The 25625-nt window shown below is 37.8% G+C and overlaps 1 protein-coding gene across 4 annotated transcripts in view; it reads right to left on the bottom strand.

The window, feature by feature from the left end:
• Positions 1-25625, bottom strand: part of DDX50 (DExD-box helicase 50) — a 33013-nt gene that overhangs the window by 946 nt on the left and 6442 nt on the right. For 2 of the 4 annotated variants that reach the window (XM_082630608.1, XM_082630609.1), the window contains 12 exons: positions 25097-25172; positions 24269-24447; positions 21823-21940; positions 21532-21717; positions 20896-21041; positions 16483-16632; positions 8290-8451; positions 6541-6660; positions 5710-5783; positions 5327-5486; positions 3547-3681; positions 2397-2441 (listed from right to left, as the gene is read on the bottom strand). In XM_082630608.1, the coding sequence (XP_082486734.1) occupies positions 2397-2441; positions 3547-3681; positions 5327-5486; positions 5710-5783; positions 6541-6660; positions 8290-8451; positions 16483-16632; positions 20896-21041; positions 21532-21717; positions 21823-21940; positions 24269-24447; positions 25097-25172 (1551 nt within the window). Of the gene's footprint in view, positions 1-1020; positions 1055-2396; positions 2442-3546; positions 3682-5326; positions 5487-5709; positions 5784-6540; positions 6661-8289; positions 8452-16482; positions 16633-20895; positions 21042-21531; positions 21718-21822; positions 21941-24268; positions 24448-25096; positions 25173-25625 lie in introns of those variants that run through there. The other 2 variants (XM_082630611.1, XM_082630610.1) reach the window with 2 other exon arrangements.

The raw sequence follows: 25625 nt of genomic DNA, 5'->3' as shown, positions 1-25625 counted from the left end.
TATATTGTGTACCTGGAACTAACACAGTTTTGTAGGTCAATTATACTTCAAGTTTTTAAAAAATGCAGACAATGGGAGGAAATTCTTCAAAATGCTAACAGTGGTTATCTCTGGGGGGCGAGGATTATGAGTGCTTGTTATTTTTTACTTTATTCTTCCATGTGTTTCTAGTTGTGTGTGGTAAACATGTACTGCTCGTAAAATTAGAATGAAAATAAATGTCATTAAAAATGAAAAAAATCAATCCTGTTAAAATTTAAATCTCAAATTTAACATAACAATACAAAGCTTGGTTCCCCTCCCCAGTGCTCCCCCCCACCAAAAAAAAAGTTTCTAAAAGTTTCTAAAAAGTTTCTAAGTTTTAGTCTCAGGTGAAATTTTCAGGCTGATTTTGGGACTCTAAATTCCTACTCAGTTTATACATTCTAAAAGAGACCACCAGTTTCTCAGCACAAAATGAATAAGTCACTAATAAGTAGTACATTGCTTTCAGCAGATACATTGACAGAAGGAGTGTGAGCTGAGATTAAAAATCTGTCAACACCTGCCAGGGAATAAAAAATGTAGCCATTGGAAACAATTTGGTATCGGGGTAAACAACTCAAGATATAAAAATCATTGCAGGGGCTTCCCTGGTGGCGCAGTGGTTGGGAGTCCACCTGCCAATGCAGGGGAAGCGGGTTCATGCCCCCGTCCGGGAGGATCCCACATGCCACGGAGTGGCTGGGCCTGTGGGCCACGGCTGCTGAGCCTGTGCGTCTGGAGCCTGTGCTCCGCAGTGGGAGAGGCCGCGACGGTGAGAGGCCCACGCAAAAAAAAAAAAAAAAAAAAAAAAAAATCATTGCAGCTCATGAGAGCATCGGTATGTCATATTCTGCTACATTAACTGTTTTTCATTGTGATCATGAGTTGTCAAGGCAAGTTAATATTAAAATACCTTACAGGTAAGAGTAAGCAGAGACAAACAGCCACACACACCACTGGTGGCAATATATGACTGAAGCCTTAAAAATACACACACCTTTTGGCCAAGCAGACATCTTTAGAAGTTCACCTTAAAGAGACAAACATGGCAATGCATAAAGAGTTAGCTATGCCAACATTTAAGACTGACCTTAAATGCCAACATTTAAGGCTGACTGGTTTATAACGGAATATTAGTATTAGAAATAATCTAAATGTCAGAAAATAGGACATTGATTAAGTTGGCCACCCAGGTGGCCAAATGCCAGGGAGCCAATAAAAACAAGTAACTGTACAATTGACAACGAAATGTGTTTATAATATATTCTGAATTTGTAAAAAGACTTTAAAAACCAAATAATCCCATTCTTGTTTCAAAATATGTATATAAATATGCATAGGGATGTAATAGACAAATTCCACAGTGTAGGAATCTAGTGGACAGTCTCTTCCTTCAACAGATAAAATACAAGGAAAACTTTTTTAAAGAAAGAGAGAAAGGAAGGAGAACCTATAAAGGAAACGAGACAAACATCAAATTACAATGTATGAACCTTATGGACCTTCTTATATTTAAAAATATGTAGGAAACAGAGGGAAAATTTAAACAGAAAATTGGATAATACTGAGGAACTATTATTTTGGGGGGTTTAGTTATGGTATTACAATTGTGTTTTTGAAAGTGTTTTTAGTATTTTAGGTATATAGAAGTATTTATGGTTGAAATGATAGACTTCCTAAAATTTGTTTCAAAAGAATACAGGAGAGAGTGGGGAAGTGGATCAAAGTAGACATGAAACACAATTGGCCATGAGTTGATAACTGTGGAAGGTGGGTGATGGGTACATGAGGATTCAGTATGCAATTCTATTTTTTCACGTTTGAAATTATTCATAATTTTTAAATGTTTTAAGTTATGATACAGACTGGATATTTATTATTTATTATTATTTTATTAAGGAATTGTTAACTGATGAGGCATTTAGCCTAAATCAATGTCATAATGATATTATGACTATGTTATTTTTAATCCTTATCTTTTAGAGAAACATATTCAACTATTTAACAGATAAAAGTTTTTAAATACCAGGCTTCCCTGGTGGCGCACTGGTTAAGAATCCACCTGCCAACGCAAGGGACATGGTTCGAGCCCTTGTCCGGGAAGATCCCACATGCTGCGGAGCAACTAAGCCCTTGCGCCATATCTACAGAGTCTGTGCTCTAGAGCCCGCGAGCCACAACTACTGAAGCCCACGCACCCTCGAGCCCGTGCTCTGCAACAAGAGAAGCCACTGCAATGAGAAGCCCACGCACTGCAACAAAGTGCAGCCCCCACTCGCCGCAACTAGAGAAAGCCTGTGTGAAGCAACGAAGACCCAATGCAGCCAAAAATAAAATAAATAATTTATTTAAAAAAAATTTTTTTTAAATACCTGTAACCTTTCTGACTCAGTTGTGGGAACATCAAAGCAAACACCCTAAAAGCAAAATGAAAACACTTTTATTTAAATGCATATGAGTTGATTTTTTTAAATATCTGCTTGTAATCTTATGTTAGCTAAGAAAAGATTAAGCTCGTCCCATGATTGCCTATAGGATTAAACCAGCTAATATATCACAATGCATGACACAGAATGGCTGCTAATTGTACTTCCTAAATCTAAAAGTAAACCAGTATCTAATAAGAACTGACTACTACTGGGAATCTAGAGTATTCTCTAGAAAAGTTTTTGTAGACACTATAATGTTCCATGTCCCTTGTAAAATGACCCATCTAATAAACTCCTTTAAAAATGTAGTGCCAGAAACTTTCTCTCGTACAGTGCTGAAATGTTTATCAGATACCGAGAATGAAGTAACCTAAGATGCTTCCTCTTTGGTTTTGGTTGCTGATAAGTTGCAAGTTAATTTAATATTCAAGTATAGCTTTGCCCTAAGGACCTTGGTATATTTTCCTTCCCCTCCACATTTTTTCTGAATGTACATATTTGTCTCATACTTGCCACAGATCTTTTTTGAAGGTAAGTAGTATTAAATTTGAGAAAGATAACTATTTCCAATAAATGGGCTAATAAATTATAGACTAGAATGAACCTATGTTGTCAAGTGAGATGAATAAATATAACATCTTTTCTCAAAACCATTAGAAGAAATCAGTCACTTATATTACAGATGGTCTTAACTTTGCTATTTCATAATTGTATGAAAATACTTAATTCACTTTATTATCCTCATTAACAATCAATAGCAGGCCACTTAAAAACCAATATTGTGTATTCTCTAAAAAATAGAGCTGTTTAGCTGTTGCAATTATAAGTTACTTAATCTTAGAAAATAAACACACACAACCACATGTAATATGTATACAAAGGCAGAAACTTAGAAAACTCGGATATTAGTCAAATTAAGCAGAATGACTTTACAGCTTTCTAGAGGAATGGGTTACTTAAATAACTCCCTAAATTTACAAGTGGAAACATACTAACACATGGAGAACATCCCATTAGGCTTCAAAAAAAAAAAAAAAAATCTGCTAGTCTATATAATCGTATAATCGTACAGCAGTTGTCTAGAAAAGCCTACCATATTTCCTTTTAGGAGGCACATTCTGGTAATTTGGGACACAGCATTACTACTCAGCTTTCTGTTCAGTTCTTTCCAAGCACAGCTAACATCCTGTATTTCTTCTGGGCTTTCCAGAGTCATGGTCACAAACCCCTTAAGGAATAAAAGTCACATTATATTTGGGAAAAAAGCAGCAGCATCAGGACAATGACATTCTAACCTGACAGCCCTTTTTGACTTAACCTTGTACTTCGTATGAGCCGATAGTATAACATGACTGCTAGACAGACAACGTCTTTGAAATTATATCAATAGAAGACTGATGTTTATATATAATTGAAAGTACCATTCTTCTATACATTGCTGTAAAGACTACATTTAATCCTAACCATCATGCTTTAAGAGGAAATTAAACAAACTAGAGCATCAGAGAAAAGATAAGGTAGTGGAGAATTAAGGAAATGCTGAAGGAATCAAAGTTAGCTTTGAGTGGAAAAACAAGAGGACATAAACCTCTTTAAACTTCTGAAGGACTATTACATAAGCAAAAATTACTTGTTCTGTAGAACTTCACTGGACAACAAAAGGATCAACATGAAGAAGAAGATATAGGGAGGCAGTCAACTAACAAGTATTTGAGTGCCCCCTATGTATGTGCCAAAGATGCTCTAGGTGCTAGAGATTCAGCAGTAAATAGTCCTTTGTCTCATGGAGGTTACATTCTAGTGTGTGTGTGGCAGGGGGTTGGCGTGGCGGCAGTGGATAATGGTGGGACAGGAGACAGTAAACAAATAAGGAAATATATATGTCAGATAGTAATAAGAATCATGAAAAAAAAATAAAGCAGGGGAAGAAAATGAAAATAGAGAGTAAAGGGAGGGGTAAGCTATTTTAGACAGTGTGATGAGGAAAGACTTCTCTGACACAGTGGTATCTGAGTAGAAACCTGAATGAAGTGAAGGAGAGAGCCAAGGTTATTAAAAGGAAAGAACGTTCAAAACAGCACAAATAAGTGTAAATGCCTTTTGTAGGGTTAAGTTTATGTTTGAGTATCAGAAGTAGGTTAGGGTAGCTGAAAACAAGAAAGGGGAGAGTGATAGGAGATGAGGCCAAAGAGGTAGCAAGGGAAGACGCTACAGGACATTCATGGTAAAGACTGTGGATTTTGGTTTAACCCATAAAAGAAATATCAAACCACTAACACCCTGTTGCTAAGATATTTAATCAGAGGACAGATGACCCATCTGCCAAAGAGGGATTCTTTTATTAGATAAAAGTTGGGATTAAATTACCTCTTACATACTTCTTAGCTTTAAAAGTCTATCTTCATATTTGCTTAAGAAGTATGGTTTAAGTGTTTTCTTGAGAAGTATCTGGTGGGTTATTAGGGATAGGGTATTTGCTCAGTGCTAAAGTATCACCCCACAGATTAGAGAGTAAAATATACCTTTATAATGGGAATATATGGCTCTGGGTACGGTTTGTTTTGACATCTGATACTGAACTGGCAGGGGGACAGATCAGATGGTGTTTTTTACACACACACACACAAAGAGACACCCTCCACATATACAAGCAATCCTTACTTTGCATGGTGTTGTGTTAGCTGCAGAGTCTACTTCTCGATTTGCATGGCTCCATGGCAAACAAAATGAGGAATCGGTTCTGGTATGCAAGTTTCGGTTAACAAAGTACTGTGCAAAGTGAAGATGTCCTATATTTCCCTCCAGATAGAGAGATATCTATGGTTCAATTTTAATCCTTCTCAACCACATGCAATTTTCTCACAGATTTCTACCTTATCAGAGGTGATCAAAGAACGTGGTTCAAAACTTGATGCGCCAGAGATGTGGGCTAATGCTGCAGCCAATGCATCCACTGCCCCTTTCTCTTCTATCAGTCTCTGAGCTGATGGTCGGAAAAAATCAACAGCAGCATAAGAAACAGAAGCCAGAGACCTATGGTTTAAAAATAGTAAATTTTCTTGGTCAAGACAAAGGGGAAAAATTAAAGATAAGAGAATGAATGGGAAAAGAGAGAAACATTTTCGTATTTTAATATAATTAAATGTCTGCTGGTAAAACTGGTGATTAAATTTTCTGATATGTGAACTAGGAGAGCTTAAAGATGTATAGCCTAATACAAAGGAAAAAAATCATTCAGCAAGGTCAGAAAGCATACCTGATGGCATCCATGCTTTTAGATTTAACTAAATCCATTGTAGAAGGAACACCTACACGTTTAAAAGTAATTCCCTGAAAATGAAAGAATTACATTAAAGAAAAATGGAAGTCTTTACAATTAATTCCTAAATTAATCTAGTTTGTTGAATTTCCATTTCTTGGACTTAAAGATTTCCAAGCCCTAGCAGATCAAAAGATTTTCTAATAAATCATCAATTACAAATTCTAGAAAGAGAAAAAAAATGTTTTTGAATTGTCTCTTAGTTACAATCACGGAATTTCAGTTGCAAAATAAAGCTGATTTAAAGAAAAGAAAAGGATGCTGTTTATATCAATTAACTTTTTTCTTATTATCCTCATTTTACAAGGTATATGAAATAGTGTATGAAAACACACATTATAAAAATAGGAAAAATGTGAAATACCACAAAAACTCCAGACCACAAAAAATGTGTAATTTCTTATAGAAACTGGTTAGTGTACCACTACTCGATATAATCTTAACTATTACACCAAGACAATGTCACAATCATCCATTTACAATACTGGACTAAGAGGTACTGAAATCACAATGCACTTCTGATTTTAGTATCAAGGGAGAAGTTCAAGGGAAAAATGAGAAAGTCAGCTCTTCTGTCTTCACAATAAAAGCTGTATTAAAACAAAGTCTTGCAGCTAATATAAATTTAGCTCTCCACATGCTTCACATCCAAGTGCAGCTTAAACTGAGAAAAGTTATAAAGATCTCATGGTGAGAACAAATACAAAAAGATCTCTTTTCTAAGGCACCATTCAGATAATAAGCCTGAAATAATTTAACTCTACTTACTGCTTTTTGTTCCACATATCTTAATTGACCTCTTTCTCTTGGTTGATAAAAACATATGCAAATCCCTGTCCGGCCAGCTCTACCTGTGCGTCCAGAGCGATGAATATAGGACTCAACATCCTAAAAATAAAAGAGGTAACTCTTCTTAAAAATCTGGCAAATTAAAAAATCATTCCAGCATCCAAATAATAATAAGAAAAATAACAAAACTACTACTATCAATAATAACATTTTTATTTCAATCCTGTTGCTCTTTTCAACATCCCAGAGGGGGATGTTGAAACATCCCATCTGCAATAAAGGGGATAGGATTTTAAACCACTCCATCCCAGGGTTCTTTACACGGTAACTTTTTATAACTCCCTTGCATGATTCCATGCCTCAAATCCAAATAAAGAGGTTAATCATTTGCAAAGGCACCAGATCCTGATCAATTTAACATCACACTAACAAAAAATGGCTAAGAGCAAGAAAAGATAACATATTTTTCATATATAAGCAATGTCTTAAAAATAAAACAGCAATTTATATAGCTGTTCTTATTTTCTCCAAATCAAATCTCATTTCCTTGAAAATTAAAAGCATAATGAGGTATCACCGTATTCCTGTTAGAATGGTCATCATCAAGAGGACAAAAGATGGGCTTCCCTGGTGGTGCAGTGGTTGAGAGTCTGCCTGCCGATGCAGGGGACGCGGGTTCGTGCCCCGGTCCGGGAAGATCCCACATGCCCCGGGGCGGCTGGGCCTGTGAGCCATGGCCGCTGAGCCTGCGCGTCTGGAGCCTGTGCTCCGCAACGGGAGGGGCCACAGCAGTGAGAGGCCCGCGTACCGCAAAAAAAAAAAAAAGAAGACAAAAGATAACAAATGCTGCTGTGGAAGTGGAGAAAAGATAACTTTGTGCACTGTTGGTGGGATTGTAAATTGGTACAGTCACTATGGAAAACAGTATGGAGGATCCTCAAAAAATTAAAAATAGAACTACCACAGGATCCAGCAATTCCACTTCTGCATATATATCCAAAGGAAACAAAAACACTAATTCAAAAAGACATCTGCACCCCCATGTTCACAGCAGCATTATTTACAATAGTCAAGACATGGAAACAACTTAAGTGTCCATCAACAGATGAATGAATAAAAAAGTTATGGTATATATATATGTATATATATACCATATACATATGGAATATTATTCAGCCATAAAAAAGAGGAAATCCTACCATTTGTGACAACATGGCTAGACCTTGAAGGCATTATGCTAAGTGAAATAAATCAGAGAAACACAAATACTGTATGATCTCACTTATATATGGAATCTAACAAAAAAAACAATAACAACAAACAAAAAACTAAACTCATAGAAACAGAGATCAGACTTGTGGTTACCAGAAGCAGAGAGTGGGGGGAGGGAGAAGTGAAAGAAGGTGGTCAAAAGATACAAACTTCCAGTTAAACAGTAAGTACTACGGGTGTAATGTACAACATGATGACTATCGCTAACACTGCTATATGATATAGTAAAGTTCTGAAGAGAGTAAAGCACAAGAGTTCCCCTCACAAAGAGAGAACACTTTTTTTTCTTTTCTTCTTTTATACCTACATGAGAAGAGGGATATTAGCTGAAGCTATTGTGGCAATCAATTCACAACATAAGTAAATCAAACCATCATGCTGCACAGCTTAAACTTATACAGTGATGTATGTCAATTATTTTTCAATAAAACTGGGGGGGGGAATCTCATTTCCTACCTGTGGAGGTGAACTCTGAATCACCAGGTCAACCTCAGGAATATCCAAACCACGGGCAGCCACATTGGTTGCCACCAAAACTTTAAAACTACCCTCTCTGAAGCCTTTCAGTGTAATTTCTCTTTGTGACTGTGCGATATCGCCATGTAAACACTGGGCATTCTATTTGAAAAAAAAAAAAGGAAAAGTAAGTGTATAGCACATACTTGCAATTCATAGCACCAAACACCATACAGTCTGTGCTCTTTTTTGTTGCTGTTGTTTTTAAATCTCACCTTCTGATAATTATAAAAATACATGCTTATTGTTTTTAAAAAATCAAACGTTACAGAAAAACATTTAACATAAATGCAAAAGCTTCCCTTAATATCAGACTTGTAATAATTAACTGCTAACAGTTTGGTGAATATTCCTCCGCATATTATTATTTTTCTTTCTTTCTTTTTTTTTTTTTTTGCGGTACACGGGCTTCTCACTCTTGTGGCCTCTCCCGTTGCGGAGCACAGGCTCCGGACACGCAAGCTCAGTGGCCATGGCTCACGGGCCCAGCCACTCTGCGGTGTGTGGGATCTTCCCGGACCGGGGCACGAACCCGTGTCCCCTGCATCGGCAGGCGGACTCTCAACCACTGCACCACCAGGGAAGCCCCGCATATTATTTTTTAAATAATACATACACACACACAGACCCCTCACAAATCCTAGCATATAATTTTATGTATTCACCTATAAAAATGGGATTTTACTATATATGTATTGTTTTACAACCTGCTTTATAAATTTTTTATATCTTAGCCATTCTTCTACATCTATAGATATACATCTACTTAATTTTTTAAAACTATACATGATTTCTTCATATGGCTGCAGTATCTTTTTTTTGGCCATGCCACACAGCTTGCAGGATCTTAGTTCCCTGACCAGGGATTGAACCTGGGCCCTGGCAGTGAAAGCACCAAGTCCTAACCGTTGGACCACCAGGGAATTCCCAGTATCATTTATTTTAGCAGTACCCTACTGATTTGGGTAGGATCCAAACTTTCATCTTCAGAAACAACGCTACAACGAATAACCTTGTACTTACAACTGCAGACCCCTTAGTATATTTCAGTAGGTTACATATCTAGAAGTTGAATTTCCGGGTCAAAAATTATGAACATTTAACATTTTAATAGTTATCACTATTAAGTTAAAACTGTATTATAAAAAGAAGTTGTAAACAAACAAACAGAAACCAGACTCACAGACATAAAGAACAAACTTGTGGTGGCCAAGGGGAAGGGGGGTGGGGGAGGGATGGATTGGGAGGTTGGGGTTAGCAGATGCAAACTATTTCATATAGAATGGATGGACAAAAAGGTCCTACTGTATAGCACAGGGAACTATATTCAACGTCCGGGGATAAACCAAAATGGAAAAGAACATAAAAAAGAACGTATATACAAGTATAACTGAGTCACTTTGCTGTACAGCAGAGATTAACACAATATTGTAAATCAATTATACTTCAATTTAAAAAGAAGAAATTATGCCCATTTACTCTTCAACATTCTATGAGTGTTTATTTCATCTTACCCCACCTATATATATATATATATATTATATATATATATATATATATACCACCCACCTGTATACTATGAATCATTATAATCCTTGTAAATCTAATAGGCAAAAATGATTTCCCAATGTTGTTCTAATTTACATTTCTGTAATTTTCGGTGAAGTTGAACCAATTTATACTGGGTTGATCTTCCATGTATGCTGCAAATAATTTCTTAGTATTACAAATAAATTTCCTAGTATTCTTAGCCACTATTAAAAGTTAAAAGTTCATAACTATGATTTAACTCCAACAGTATCTAAACTGCAGCATCTAAGCATAATACATTCATGAGTGAATTCACTGAGCACTTGCTATGCTCCAGGTACTATGCCAGGTTCTGGAACAATCATAAAGAAACGACCCTGGGACAGAAAAGTTGACAAGTATTTTCAATACAGTATGATATGTGCTATAAGAAGGTGCAGGGTGCTATAGAAATACCTAAGAGGGGAACCTAACTCAATCTAGTTTGAAGGGAAGGCAGCACTGAAGCTGAGACCTGACAGATAATAAGGAACTAGTAGTCAGGTTAAAAAAAAAAAAAAAAGAAAAAAAAGGAGGAGGTTAGGGAGTTCCAGGAAGAAGAAATATCACACACAATTAATGTTTCTGGCAAACTACAAATATTTGAGTATTGCTGAAGCACAGAGTTAAAAGGAGAAGTGGTGAGAGATGAGACTGAAAAGGAATATGAATTTTATCCTGAGGACAATATGGAACAATTGAATGATTGTAAGCAGAAAATCTTCATGAACATATTTGTATTCTAGAAGGAATATTCTGGCTACAATGTATAGAATATATTAGACAAGGGCAAGGCAAAAGCTAGGGAGACTCAGATAGCAGACTGTTGTAGAAATTCAGGAGAGATATCAGTGGCCTCATCAAGGCAGTGGCAATGACCATTTATTCATTTAACAAATATGTGGTAATCTACACATCAGGTACTAGGGATAAAATGGCAAACAAAAATTAAAACTTTCTCTGTCCTCATCATCTTGATACTCTGGTCGAGGAAATGAACATTGATCAAGTAATTAGGCACACAAATAAATTTAGCCAACATGTGTAACTCAAGATGCATGGGTCTAAGAGGCAAAGGGCGTCTAGAAGAGGACAACCTGACCTAGTTTGGGGCAAGGAAGAATTTACAGAAAAGTACTCTGGACTGATATCTGAAGGATGGGAGCTGCTAGGCAAGACAGACTACAAGTTCAAGAGCCCTGTGGTGACAGGAAGAATAGCAGGTATGGTGAGAGTGCAGAAATAAGGGGAAAGAAAGTGTGATAAGATGAGGCTGGAAAGGTAAGTAGGGGCTAGGCAGTAAATAAATTCAAGAACTATTAGCAGGGACATCCCTGGTGGCGCAGTGGTTAAGAATCCACCTGCCAATGCAGGGGACACAGGTTTGATCCCTGGTCCAGGAAGATCCCACATGCCACGGAGCAACTAAGCCCGTGCACCACAACTACTGAAGCCCACATACCCTAGAGCCCATGCGCCACAACTACTGAGCCCACGTGCCGCAACTACTGAAGCCTGCACGCCTAGAGCCCATGCTCCACAACAAGAGAAGCCACCGCAACGAGAAGCCCGTACACCACCACAAAGAGTGGCCCCTGCTCGCCGCAACTAGAGAAAGCCTGTGCACAGCAACAAAGACCCAACACAGCCAAAAAAAAGAAAAAAGAAAATAATAAATACTAGTATATGAAATTGGGAGGACTTGGTGAAGGGAGTGGAAATGAGATATAAGGGAAAGAACCATGTATATGACTCCCAGATTTTGAGCTTCTGCAACAGAAGTAGGGAAGAAATGGACCATTTTAAACCATAGGAAATAGAATCTAAAATACTTTGTAGTTACCTGGATGGCAAAAGGAAGGAAGAGAAGTCAAGGATGATATGTAGATTTCTGGCTTGGACTATGGGTATCATTCAACAACAGGGAATGCTGGAGACAGAGTGGGTATAAGCGTATAAGAGAATGCACTCAATTTTAGGTACACAGTGGGTTGGGGTGTCTGTGGCCAGTATGATAAACACAAGTCTAGATTCTGGAGACAGAGCTAACCTGGAAAAAGATTTGGACATCATCAGCATATACACAATGACTGGAACCACAGCAGTGATTAGATATATATATTTATCTATACACATCTCTATACTTCTATATTTCTACACTTATTGACTGCTTATTAAAAAAGCACTATATTAAATACTTTAAATGATAATTTAAGTCTTAAAAGTATAAAAAATTTTTAATAACACTTTTTTAAAAAGATTATTTATTTGTTTGTTTATTTATTTATTTATTTATGGCTACATCGGGTCTTAGTTACAGCAGGCGGGATCTTCGTTGCAGCATGCGGGATCTTTCGTTGTGGCACACGGGCTTTTCTCTAGTTGTGGCATGCAGGTTCTTCTCTTCTCTAGTTGTGGCGCGTGGGTTCCAGAGCACGTGGGCTCTGTAGTTTGCGGTGTGCAGGCTCTCTAGTTGAGGCATGCGAGCTCAGTAATTGAGGCGTGCAGGCTTAGCTGCCCCACAGCATGTGTGATCTTAGTTCCCTGACCAGGGATGGAACCTGTGTCCCCTGCACTAGAAGGCGAATTCTTTACCACTGGACCACCAGGGAAGTCCCTAATACCACTTTTTAAAAAGGAAACATGGGCACTGAAATAGGAAGTTATTTGCCCAAGGTTATACAGCTAGTGAGTAACACAACTGGGATTTAAATCCAGATCTGGGAACTTCCCTGGTGGTCCAGTGGCTAAGACTCCACGCTCCCAATGCAGGGGGCTCCGGTTCGATCCCTGGTTGGGGAACTAGATCCTGCATGACGCAACTGAGAGTTCACATGCTACAACTAAAAAAGATCCTGCGTGCCACAAGTAAGACCCGGTGCAGCCAAATAAATAGATAAATATTTAAAAAAAAAAAAAAGTTAAAAGAAAAAAAAATCTTGATCTGTCAGACTCCAAACTGCAACTAATCACTATGCTCAGAAAGAATATGTTAAGTGAGAAGAAACAATTACAGAGGTTAGAACTGTGAGGAATGCCAATATTTAAAGTACAAGTAAGGGACTTCCTTGGTGGTGCAGTGGTTAAGAATCCACCTGCCAATGCGAGGGACACAGGTTCGAGCCCTGGTCCAGGAAGATCCCACATGCTGTGGAGCAACTAAGCCCTTGTACCACAACTACTCAGCCTGTGCTCTAGAGCCCATGAGCCACAACTACTGAAGCCCGTGTGCCACAACTACTGAACCCCATGCACCTAGAGCCCATGCTCCGCAACGAGAGAAGCCACCGCAATGAGAAGCCCGCGCACTGCAACGAAGAGTAGCTCCCGCTCTCAGCAACTAGAGAAAACCCGCGTGCAGCAGCGAAGACCCAATGTAGCTAAAAATTAAATAAATGAATAAATAAATAAACATAAAAACAAACAAACAAAAGAAAAAACAATAGCTCTGCAAGACAGCTGCTGCTGAGTGTTCTAAAGCAAAGAAAGGAAAGGTAAATTAAATACTCTTCAACATTCTTTCACTATTTAGACTCTCTGTTTTTACTGGATACAAAGCTAAAATTACACAATTAGTTAAAATGACACTGGAGAAGATGGTGGCTGCATTGTCTTTTAATCTCCAGTTCTCACATAAAAACAAACAGGGTGGGACTCCCCTGGTGGCGCAGTTGTTAAGAATCCGCCTGCCAAGGCAGGGGACACGATTGGAGCCCTGGTCTGGGAAGATCCCACATGCCGCGGAGCAACTAAGCCCGTGCACCACAACTACTGAGCCTGCGCTCTAGAGTCCGCGAGCCACAACAACTGAAGCCCGCGTGCCTAGAGACCGTGCTCCGCAACAAGAGAAGACACTGCAATCTGCACATCGCAACGAAGAGTACCCCTTGCTTGCCACAACTAGAGAAAGCCCGCACGCAGCAACGAAGACCCAATGCAGCCAAAAATAAATAAATAATTTTTAAAAAAAAAGTAGAAACAAAGGACAAAGACTTTTCATAAATGAAGAATATATTGGAAGAAATACAAGACTGATTAAACACAACAGATGATGCCTTAATTTTGAAATTTTGAAAATTGAAATAAAGAAAAAGATAAAAAAGATTTGAGATAAAGAGACAAAGGATAGAGAAAAACAGAGCCAACATACATATAACAAGAGTCCCTAAAGAAAAAAACCAAAGCAATCAGACAAACAAAATACCAATAAATTAGGATTCAAGAAAATTTTGCTGAAATGAAAAAATACATATATTTGAAACTACAAATTGTGTACACTGTGTACTCAGAAGAACAACACCAAAATATATTCTAGTAAAACTACTGATTTTTAAAGAAAAAGGAAAAAAGCTTTTGTATTCAGGCAAAAAACCAAATCACTTATAAGGGGAAAAAAAAATCAGACTGGCATCAGACTTTTTATTATAGTATGCTTTATTCCAATGGAAAAACATATTTAAGATACTGAAGGAAAGAAATGTGAACCAAGAATGTTATATCCATCCAAAATGATTTTTAAGGTATAAAGTTACAAACAAGGTATTATCAATAGTGAATACTGTTTCCATGAGCCCTTCCTTGGGAATCTTCTAGATAACAAGTGACAGACAACAAAAAAAAAAACTGGAGAGACATTGACACAAGGACCAAGGCTGTTACTATCAATGAATGTTAACATCACAAAAAGAGAAAGAACTACACATTATATACCTCCTGATGGAAGTGCACCACTGCCTATGAAATAATTTTGCCACAAACAAACAAACCTGAATTTATAGGAAATACAGAAAACAGAAGAGCATGTTAAACGATATCACAGGGAAGCAATACTCTAGATTATGAAAACTTGGTTTCTTAAACAATAATAAAAAGAACTACAAGAAAAAAACAGATGAAGAATCCATATATTGAAGAGACTTAACGAAATCACACAACATAAGACTCTTATTTGGGGCTTCCCTGGTGGCTCAGTGATTAAGAATCCACCTGCCAATGCAGGGGACACGGGTTCGAGCCCTGATCCGGGAAGATCCCACGTGCCGCGGAGCAACTAAGCCCATGCGCCACAACTACTGAATCTGCGCTCTAGAGCCCACAAGCCACAACTACTGACCCGTGTGCCACAGCTACTGAGCCCGCACGCCACAGCTACTGAAGACCACATGCCTAGAGTCTGTGCTCCACAACAAGAGAAGCCACCACAATGAGAAGCCCGCACACCACAATGAAGAGTAGCCCCTGCTCGCCACAGCTAGAGAAGGACTGCACACAGCAACAAAGACCCAACACAGTCCAAAAAAATTAATTAATTAATTTAAAAAAAAACAAACAACTCTTATTTGGATCCAGGTTCCAAATAACAAACTACAGAAAACAGAGCATGTATGAGGCAATTGAGAATCTGAAAACTAATTTATATTTGAAGATATTAATTACTATTAATTTTTTAGATGTCATAACAATATTGTGTTTTTGTTTGTTTATTTATTTATTTATATTCACTTTTGGTTGCATTGGGTCTTCGTTGCTGTGCGCGGGCTTTCTCTAGTTGCGGCGAGCGGAGCTACTCTTTGCTGCAGTGCGCAGGCCTCTTACTGCAGTGGACTCTCCTGTTGTGGAGCATTGGCTCTAGATGCACAGGCCTCAGTAGCTGGGGCACGCGGGCCCAGCGGCTGTGGCTCACAGACTCTAGAGCACAGGCTCAGCAGCTGTGGCACACGGGCTTAGCTGCTCCGCGGCATGTGGGATCTTCCCAAACCAGGGCTTGAACCCTTGTACCCTGCACTGGCAGGCAGGTTCCCAACCATTGCGCCACCAGGGACGCTCGTATTGTGAGTTTTTAAAAAAATAACCCTTTCCTGGCCTTCCCTGGCAGTCCAGTGGTTAAGACCCTGTGCTTCCACTACAGGGGGCACGGGTTCGAACCCTGGTTGGGGAACCAAGATCCCACATGCCACGTGGCGCAGCCAAAAGAATAAATTTAAAAAAACAATAATAATCCTTTTCCATTAGAGATACATACCCAAATATTTATGGGCATAATAACATGTTATCTAAGGTTTGCATCAGAATAATTTCAGGAGCAAGAAGTGAGTGGGCATTTGGATGAAATAAGATAATTTTTGCAGCTGGAAAACGAACACATCATTACACTGTCAACTTCTGTGTATGTCTTGTATAAGTTTGAAATTTTCTACTATAAAAAGTTAACAGAAAGAAAACACATGGATTTAGTGTTCTGATCCATTCATTCAATAAATATTTGTGATTCTTCTTATACACAACTCTAAAATATTACCCACTCTTACCCATAGAAACTCATTTTGTTTCACTCTTTGTATTTTCAAGGTCACATTTGCAAAGTTTTAAGAAAATTTCTGATGAAAACGGATAGAATTCTATCCTGACTTAACAGATCATGAGAGGCTGGCTATAAATTCTTTCTCAATGAGACTCAATTCCAAGAATGACTATCAAACCTAGTCCACAAAGGACATGATTTTTTTTTTGCTCAGTGATTCATACCTATAATCTCAATTAGAGAAAGCATGAAAAAAGACTTACCTGTTTTATGTGTGGATTCATGGCCATTTCAGTTACATTCTTTTTGGTCTCACAGAAGATAATAGCCCTCCCTTCAGACCCACTGTAGACTTGAAGGACATCTCCAATAACTGCTGGCCTCTGAGACCAATGGCACTGGATGGCCAGATGCTTTGAAGAAAGAAAATATCAAATATCTGCTTCATTAAAATTATTGAAAAAGATTTCTCTTGTACATTTTTTTTTCTATTTGTTCAAGAATTGGCCTTCCTGGAAGACAATAAGACAACGATTCTCCCCAACCCCATTTGAAAACAGCAATCAGTAGGTGAAAGGATAAGCAAATTGTAGTGTACTTATATAGTGGAACACTGTTCACTGATTAAAAAGAACCAACTAGGGCTTCCCTGGTGGCACAGTGGTTAAGAGTCCGCCTGCCGATGCAGGGGACACAGGTTCGTACCCTGGTCTGGGAGGATCCCACATGCCGCAGAGCGGCTGGGCCCGTGAGCCATGGCTGCTGAGCCTGCGTGTCCGGAGCCTGTGCTCCGCAACGGGACAGGGCGCAACAGTGAGAGGCCCGCGTACCACAAAAAAAAAAAAAAAAAAAAAAAGGAACCAACTACTGATCCATGCAACAATACGGATGAATCTCAAAACATATGCTGGGTGAATGAAGCCTTACAGAAAGAGTATACACAATATGATTCCATTTGTCTGAAGCTCTAAAACAGGCAAAACTAATCTATAATCTATGATGGAAAAAAAGCAGAACAGTAGTTGCCTCTGAACGGGGACTGGGCAGAGGCACGGGGGAACTTTCTGTGATCATGGTAATATTCTTTGTTTTGGTAGGGGTTTGGGTTACACACATGTATGAATTTGTCAAAACGAAGCAAATGTACACTTAAAATTTTGCATTCTGTTGTATGTAAATCTTATCTCAAAAACTGTAAATATTAGGTGGATGAACCTTGAAAACATTATGCTACACGAAAGAAGCCCGACACAAAAAAGCCACATGTTGTAATGATTACATTTATATGAAATAACCAGAAGAGGTAAATCCATCAAGACAGAAAGCAGATTGATGGTTGCCAGGAGCTAGGAGAAGCGGGGAATAAGGTGTAAATGCTTAATAGTTACAGGATTTCCTTTTCGGGTAATGAAGCGTTTTGGAAGTAGATAGAAGCAATGGTTGTATAACACTATGAATGTACTAAATGACACTGAATGGTACACTTCAAAGTGGTTAATTTTAGTTATGTGAACTTTACTTCAATAAAAAAATTATAAATATTGAACTCTAGCTAAAGATATTGCAAACTAAAATACTTATGGGAAATTATACTGATTTCTGCAATCTGAAATAAATAAAAAAATAAGATGGATATAGGGATGAGTAGATATGCAATAAAGCAAATATAGCAAAATATTAATGGCAGAATCTAGCTGGTGGGTATATGCGTGTTCACTGTAAAATTCTCTCAACTTTTCAGCCTGTTTGAAACCTTCATGATAAAATGTTGAGGAAAAAATATACTGTAACATTTTAAGTCTGTGCATTTTAACATATTATATCTCAATAACATTGTTTAAAACAATTAATTACATAACACATGGAAAAAAGAGATAAGCACAAAGAAGAAACTAAGAATCATTTGTACCAGGTATGTCAAAGTCTTGCTTCTTCCTCCCTACCTCTCAAAAATAAAAATAAAAAAGATCCTGGGCTTCGCTGGTGGCGCAGTGGTTGAGAGTCCGCCTGCCGGTGCAGGGGACACGAGTTCATGCCCCGGTCCGGGAAGATCTCACAAGCCGCGGAGCGGCTGGGCCCGTGAGCCATGGCTGCTGAGCCTGCGCGTCCAGAGCCTGTGCTCCGCAGTGGGAGAGGCCACAACAGTGAGAGGCCCGCGTACCGCAAAAAATAAATAAATAAATAAATAAAAAAGATCCTGAACCTGATCAAGCCTCACAATCTACCATCAACTCACAGGAAAATGAAAGCAGAGGAACATGTTAACTAACACCACAGGGATGCAAATCAGCAAAATTGAGACTATGGGAAACTTGTAAGACAAATGATCAGTTCTTTTCAATAAAGAATTGCAAAGAGGGGCTTCCCTGGTGGCGCAGTGGTTGAGAGTCCGCCTGCCGATGTGGGGGACAGGGGTTCGTGCCCCAGTCCGGGAAGATCCCACATGCCGCGGAGCGGCTGGGCCCGTGCGCCATGGCTGCTGAGCCTGCGCGTCCGGAGCCTGTGCTCCATAACGGGAAAGGCCACAACAGTGAGAGGCCCGCGTACCACCAAAAAAAAAAAAAAAAAAAAAAAAAAAATTACCAAGAAAGAAAGGGACAGAGGAACCTGTATTTTAAAGGATTTAACAGAGGAATGGATAAAGAAGATGTGGGGTATCCATATAATGGAATATTACTCAGCCATCAATAAGAAAACGAAACCATACCATTTTCAACTACCTGGATGAATCTAGAAAGTAAGTCAGACAGAGAGACAAATACTGTATGATCTCATTTATATGTGGAATCCTAAAAAACAAAACAAAACAAAATAAACAGACACACAGATACAGAGCACAAAATGGTGGTTGCCAAAGTGCAGGCGGGGGAGGTGGGGACCCAAAACAGGTAAAGGGGATTGACAGGTACAAACTTCTAGTTATAAAATACGCCACGGGGATGCAATATACAGCATAAGGAATACGGTCAAAAATATTGCAACAACTTTGTATGGGAACAGATGGTTATTAGATTTATTGTGGTGATCATTTCACAATATATGCAAATATCAAATCACTATGCAGTACACCTGAAACTACAAAATAGTGTATGTCAACTATATTTCAATTAAAAAAAAAGATGGTGAATAAACGTTCAACACATGGATTAAAAAAGACTTTAAGACATATAAATTAGTAGCAATATAAGGATCTTACTTGAATCCATATTCAAACAACCTATTTACAAAAAAAAGGCAAATAGGGTAATGTGAACACTAGATATTTAAAGATATTAAAAAATTGGTTTTTTTTTTACTATGATGGTAACTTTGTGGTTTTTTGTTTTTAAAGAGCCCTTATTCTTTTAAAAATATATATAATTATACAAAAATGAAATGATGACTGGACTGCTTCAAATGTAGGGATTAAAGAATGTATGGGGGTATAGAAAAGATCAGTGTTAAAGCCTGGTGATTGGTACATCAGATCCTTTGTACTATTCAACTTTTGTACATGTTTGAAAGTGTCCTTAATAAACTTTTCTCTTTTCTTTTTTTAATTTATTTTGGCTGCACTAGGTCTTAGTTGCGGCATGCGGGATCTTCATTGCAGCATGCAGGCTCCTAGCTGCTGCATGCACGCGGGATCTAGTTCCCCGACCAGGGGTCGAACCCAAGCCCCCTGCGTTGGGAGTGCACAGTCTTACCCACCGGACTACCAGGGAAGTCCCATTAATAAACTTTTCTTCACTGATACACTTTATGTTCTTAATGTAAAACTTTCAGCCATTACAAAATATACAAAGCTTCCTTTGACCATCCCATACTATAAAAGTCCTCTTTCCCAGAAGTAATCATTATTATTAGTTTAATGTTTATCCTTCCCACCTAACTTTGTACATAAATACCTAAAATATCCATTTAGGATTATTTGTGTATTTTTTAAAATAGTATGATTCGGTACTTATCATTTTATAATCTGCTTTTATCAGTCAAATTCATTCTTTTTCATCATTACATTGTATTTATAGATTATACTCTTGTTCACCTGGACTATTTTTATTTACATACACATATATGTACATCTTTCAAATGTAAAAGTGACATATATGGTACATACCTGTCAAAATAATGCAAATATTACCTTTAATTCTTTTTTTAAAAAAAATACTATAGGTTTAAATTTTCATGGAGTCAAAATTATAAACCTTTTCCTTTATGGTGCCTTCTTCTGTCTTTATGTTTAGAAAAGCCTTCCCTTTCCTCAAATCAAATAACTGTTGACCTACAATCTGCTGTAAATTATTTTATGGCTTAATTTTTTTAAATCTTTGGGAATATTTTTGGTATATGGTATGAAATGAGGATCTTTTTTCCACCTAAGCTTTAACAAATTATCCCAACACCAGCAAACTGGCATGAATTACTTCGTTTTTCACATTCTATATACTTTAAGTCTGTCTCTGTGGATGCCTGTATATCTCCTGTTAGGACTTGCCTGTTCACAAACTTTCTTCCCCCTATTTATTTTACTCTGCTCTTGAGTCTCAGACTATAGAAATACATAGGTATCTTATTGACTAAGGGCAAAAAAGAGATATTTGGCCTGAACTGGTACTCAAAACATAAGTTTAGCTTCAACAAATTTCAAAATATCAACTAAAAGCTAAAATCTATCACACTGGAAAGCTACTTACTTCCACAGTAGTTGCAGCCTTTTGAGTCATTTTCCCAACAAGGTCAACCTGTTCATATCTGGATTTCATGTATTTTTTTGCAACTTTGTATACCCACTGTGGGCAAGTTGCAGAAAAAAGTAAAGTCTGAGGATTGTCTTCAGAATCTTAAATAAACAAAAAGAATTCAAATGCTTTCTTAATTTCTTAATACCCCACAATGTAGTCAGCTCTTAAAAATCCCCCCAAACTTCAAAGAAATAATGAAAAATTCAAAACTTGGGGTGAATTTTGAACATATAAACTTTACTGCAATTATCAAAACTTTCAACTTTCAAAACTGAGGGAAAATATCAATATGAAGAAAACTGAACCTAGAAGGAAGATGAGAATTTAAGAAGTAACAATGAGCAAAGAAATCAGTAAAATGAGTTAGTAAAACTACTTACTATAAAATAATACATGGAAGAAAGCAAAGAAAGCTAAGAAAATGGTTAAAGTAGGCTATTGTACTTTCTTGTTCAGGAAGAAAACAGATACCAAATACCTTTAGTTTTGTTAGAACACTGGGGACAATGTATTAAAAGTCATAAAATAAAAAATTCATAAGCTTTTAGATAAGAATTGCTAATGTGCTTATTTTGAATTAGGATATACCAGTTTTGTAGGATTCGTGGATAATATCTTCAACTTGTTCAGCAAAACCTAAATCTAACATTTGATCCACTTCATCAAGCACAACGTGGCGCAGTTTAGAAAGATCTAATCGGCCGCTCTGCAGATGATCTTTGATACGACCAGGGGTCCCAACCAAGATGTCAATACCATTTCGAATATGATTAACTGTGAGAGGAGAAGAAATATCAATAATATGTAAAAATTCAAATGCAGATTTTAGATTTGAGTAGCAAATAGATCTTTGTGCTGCCATCATACATATTTACTCACTTTGGCTTTGATATGATGTTCCACCATAAAAACACGCCACACTGAGTTTCCTAGTTATATCTTTGAAGTCTTTGGCTACTTGGTTTGCCAGTTCCCTTGTAGGAGCCAGAACAAGTACCTGAGCAAAAGGTTTAAAAAACAAAAAGGTAAGTTTCTGTAGACCTGTAAGTTCAAACTGAGAAGACTATTTTTTAAGGTGCATTTAAAACTAGGAATCTCATTATTAATGTCATAGTATTTAAAGACAGAGCACAAATAACAACAAGAACAGCTTATGTTTATTATATCCTCCCTTACTTCCTTAAGGTCTCCTTTCAAAAGTCACTTTCTCAGTGAGGTTCCTAACCCTCTTTTCATATCCTCCCAACCGTGCTTAACTGTTTCTCCTTAGCACTTACACCATATAAAATATTTATATTCTACTGATTTGCTCATTGTCTGTTTCACCCACTAAAATGTAAGCTCCATGAAGACAGGGATTTATGTCCGTACTATTTATTATTTATGTCATACTATTCAATATATTCCCTGAACTTCAAACAGTGCCTGGCACAGAACAGATACTCAAAAAATATTTGTTGAGGGCTTCCCTGGTGGCGCAGTGGTTGAGAGTCTGCCTGCCGATGCAGGGAACACGGGTTCGTGCCCCGGTCTGAGAGGATCCCACATGCCGTGGAGCGGTTGGGCTTGTGAGCCATGGCCGCTGGGTCTGCGTGTCCGGAGCCTGTGCTCCGCGGCGGGAGAGGCCACAGCAGTGAGAGGCCCGCGTACCGCAAATAAATAAATAAATAAATAAATAAATAAAAATAAAAAATATTTGTTGAATGAGTGAATGAATGCCCAATATGTGCCATTTTTTAAAAAGAAATATTTCAATTTATTTGTTAAGTAGAATATGAAACCGAATTTGTAGCTAGTACCAGAGAATGGACTTAACTGTTTGGTATTTAATGAGAGCAGCTTCTTCTACACAGGATCCCAAGAGACTTACTGAAAAAGGGGCAAAGCCCCTTATTAAGCAAATAAAACTCATGTTTCAAACAGGTTATACAAAAATTGGTTTACCTCTGTTTCTCTTTTTTTGATATTTAGAAAGTACAGATTTAACAAAAAGTAGCCATAAACTTTCTACATACAATGCTGATTATAATTCTGCAAACAAAAGTGCTTTACACAAATTACTTAATTTGATCCTCACAAAAACCCAATGAGGTGGCATTATTTTCCCAGTTTTACAAATGAGGAATATGAGTCTTAGAGAAGTTGAGTCTTGCCCAAGATCAAGTAGCTAGAAGTGGTGGAGCTGGAATCTCCAGTAATATCCTTCTAGCATAAAAGCTTTTTAAAGGCAGTGTTGGGACTGTGTCCTATTTCTATTACTTTCAGACTTCCTAATTTCACCTAAGAAACAGAACTCTCTAAAAAAAGATTTGTCCTGCTCCAAGACCACTATTATTTAATTATATTCATATATGTGAATTTACTTTCACACTGTAATAATATTTAGGAGTCTCAAAGAACAAATTACTTTTAGCCACATATCTGTTCAAATTTTGATACTGATTCTTTCTTTTTCTTGGCCATGCTGCACGGCATGCGGGATCTTAGTTCCACAACCAGGGATGGAACCCGTGCCCGCTGCAGTGGAAGTGTGGAGTCTTAACCACTGGACTGCCAGGGAAGTCCCAATACTGATTTTTTTTCTTCTTCACGTTTATGAACCTGAAAGTGAACACAGGTTCTAAAAGGGTCAAATTTTAGGCTAAAATTTCACTAGGTCCTCTCTGTTCTTTACTACTGATAAATTAAGACAGATCTCCAGTACTCCAACAACACAGGGAATAGCAGTATCATTTCTATAATACTCTTAAAGTCAACCAGTAAAATAAATATTATTTACTGAATGACCAAATAAATAAATACCACTTCAGCAAAATCACTGTTTAGAAGCAAAGGTCAGAACTGAAAAAAGAGAAGAAAAAGGTCACTAAATATACTAACTGTAAATATTCCTAAAATTAGATATGCTGGCTTCATAATATACAGTTATCAAAGACAACTATGGATCCATACACATTACATTCATATGCAATAACTCACTTTAGCTTTACTTGCGATTTATCTTAAAAATCAAATTTTTGCTTTAGGACCCGAAGTTTTACTTTATGCCCCAGGACTGACTAACTTTTCTGTCTTTGGGGTACTTGAACTTAAGACCAGTATATTGTGGTTTGTTTGTTTGTTTGTTTGTTTTGGTCACGCTGTGCAGCCTGCAGGATCTTAGTTCCCAGATTCAATCTCTGCTTGGAGATTGAACCCGGGCCACGGCAGTGAAAGCGCCGAGTCCTAACCACTGGACCACCAGGGCATTCCCAAGACCAGTATACTCTTTCTTTCTCTTTCCATCAGAGTAATGTTTAAACCTTTTACTCCCTATAATGGTTACCTTTGGTGAGCGGCTTTTTTTAATTGTCTCTTGATTTCTTTGGAGTCTTTCAATCAAGGGGATGGCAAAAGAGAATGTCTTTCCTGTTCCTGTCCGCGCTTGAGCAATTAAATCTTTTCCTTCATATACAGGACCAAAAGTCTTAACTTGAATAGGAAAGAGATATGTTACCCCTCGACCTGTAAAATGAGATTTCATTGAAATATTTACTTAAGACCAGCAATAGGAAAAACTACATTTATTTGAAAATAACATTCCTGATTCATCAATGTGTGCCTAAAGATACATCACCTAACAACATTTACAGTTATTCCTACCCCAAAGAGGAATTATTTAAAAATTGGTCTGAGGGCGCAGTGGTTAAGAATCTGCCTGCCAATGCAGGGGACACGGGTTCGAGCCCTGGTCCGGGAAGATCCCACATGCCGCAGAGCAACTAAGCCTGTGCACCACAACTACTGAGCCTGCGCTCTAGAGCCCACAAGTCACAACCACTGAAGCCCACGCATCTAGAGCCCATGCTCTGCAACAAAAGAAGCCACCGCAGTGAGAGGCCGGCACACCCGCACGCATCAACGAAGACCCAACACAGCCAAAAATAAATAAATTTATTTTAAAAAAAATTGGCCTGAACTTTTGACAAATACATATAATTCTTTAAAGTTAAAAACCGAACCGAATACCAAAAAAATGATGTAGAAATAACTGCAATTAAAAAAGCTATTTCTCTATGCTTTGTATATTCTCCTTTGGGTCAGAAAAGGCACAAGAGTTTTCTAAAATCTAGTTTTAGATTTTCAATTACATATCCATTAAAATTCATTGTACCTTTCAGAAGCTTTATAGTCTCTTCAGAAATAGGGAAATTGGAGAAGGCTCCTTCTTTCTGTTCACGTGTTAGGGTCTGTCAAAATGAAATCAAAGACCTCGCTGATATAGTTCATATCCGACCAGGTATTTAGAATCTTTCATTCATTTACTGCTTTTAGTTCTACTAAATGAGCTAACAAACCAGCTTTAGTTAGTATTCGCAAAAACTGTATAGATTAACTTACAAGATAAATTAGTGGGAAATTCTTTTAATTTCAAAAGGATCTCTTTAAATAACAAGCTTACTTAATACACTTTCCCATAATACATTTAAAAATGATTAATTCACATATAAAACTCTTTAGAAATACATTTACTATATAGATCAAAATATAATTCCAGGGGCTTCCCTGGTGGCACAGTGGTTGGGAGTCCGCCTGCCGATGCAGGGGACATGGGTTCGTGTCCCGGTCCGGGAGGATCCCGCATGCCGCAGAGCGGCTGGGCCCGTGAGCCATGGCCGCTGAGCCTGCGCGTCCGGAGCCTG

The sequence above is a fragment of the Mesoplodon mirus genome (assembly GCF_964341445.2).
Source record: "Mesoplodon mirus genome assembly, chromosome: 2".
Classification (NCBI taxonomy): Eukaryota; Metazoa; Chordata; class Mammalia; order Artiodactyla; family Ziphiidae; genus Mesoplodon; species Mesoplodon mirus.
This window is presented reverse-complemented; position numbering and strand designations above follow the sequence as displayed.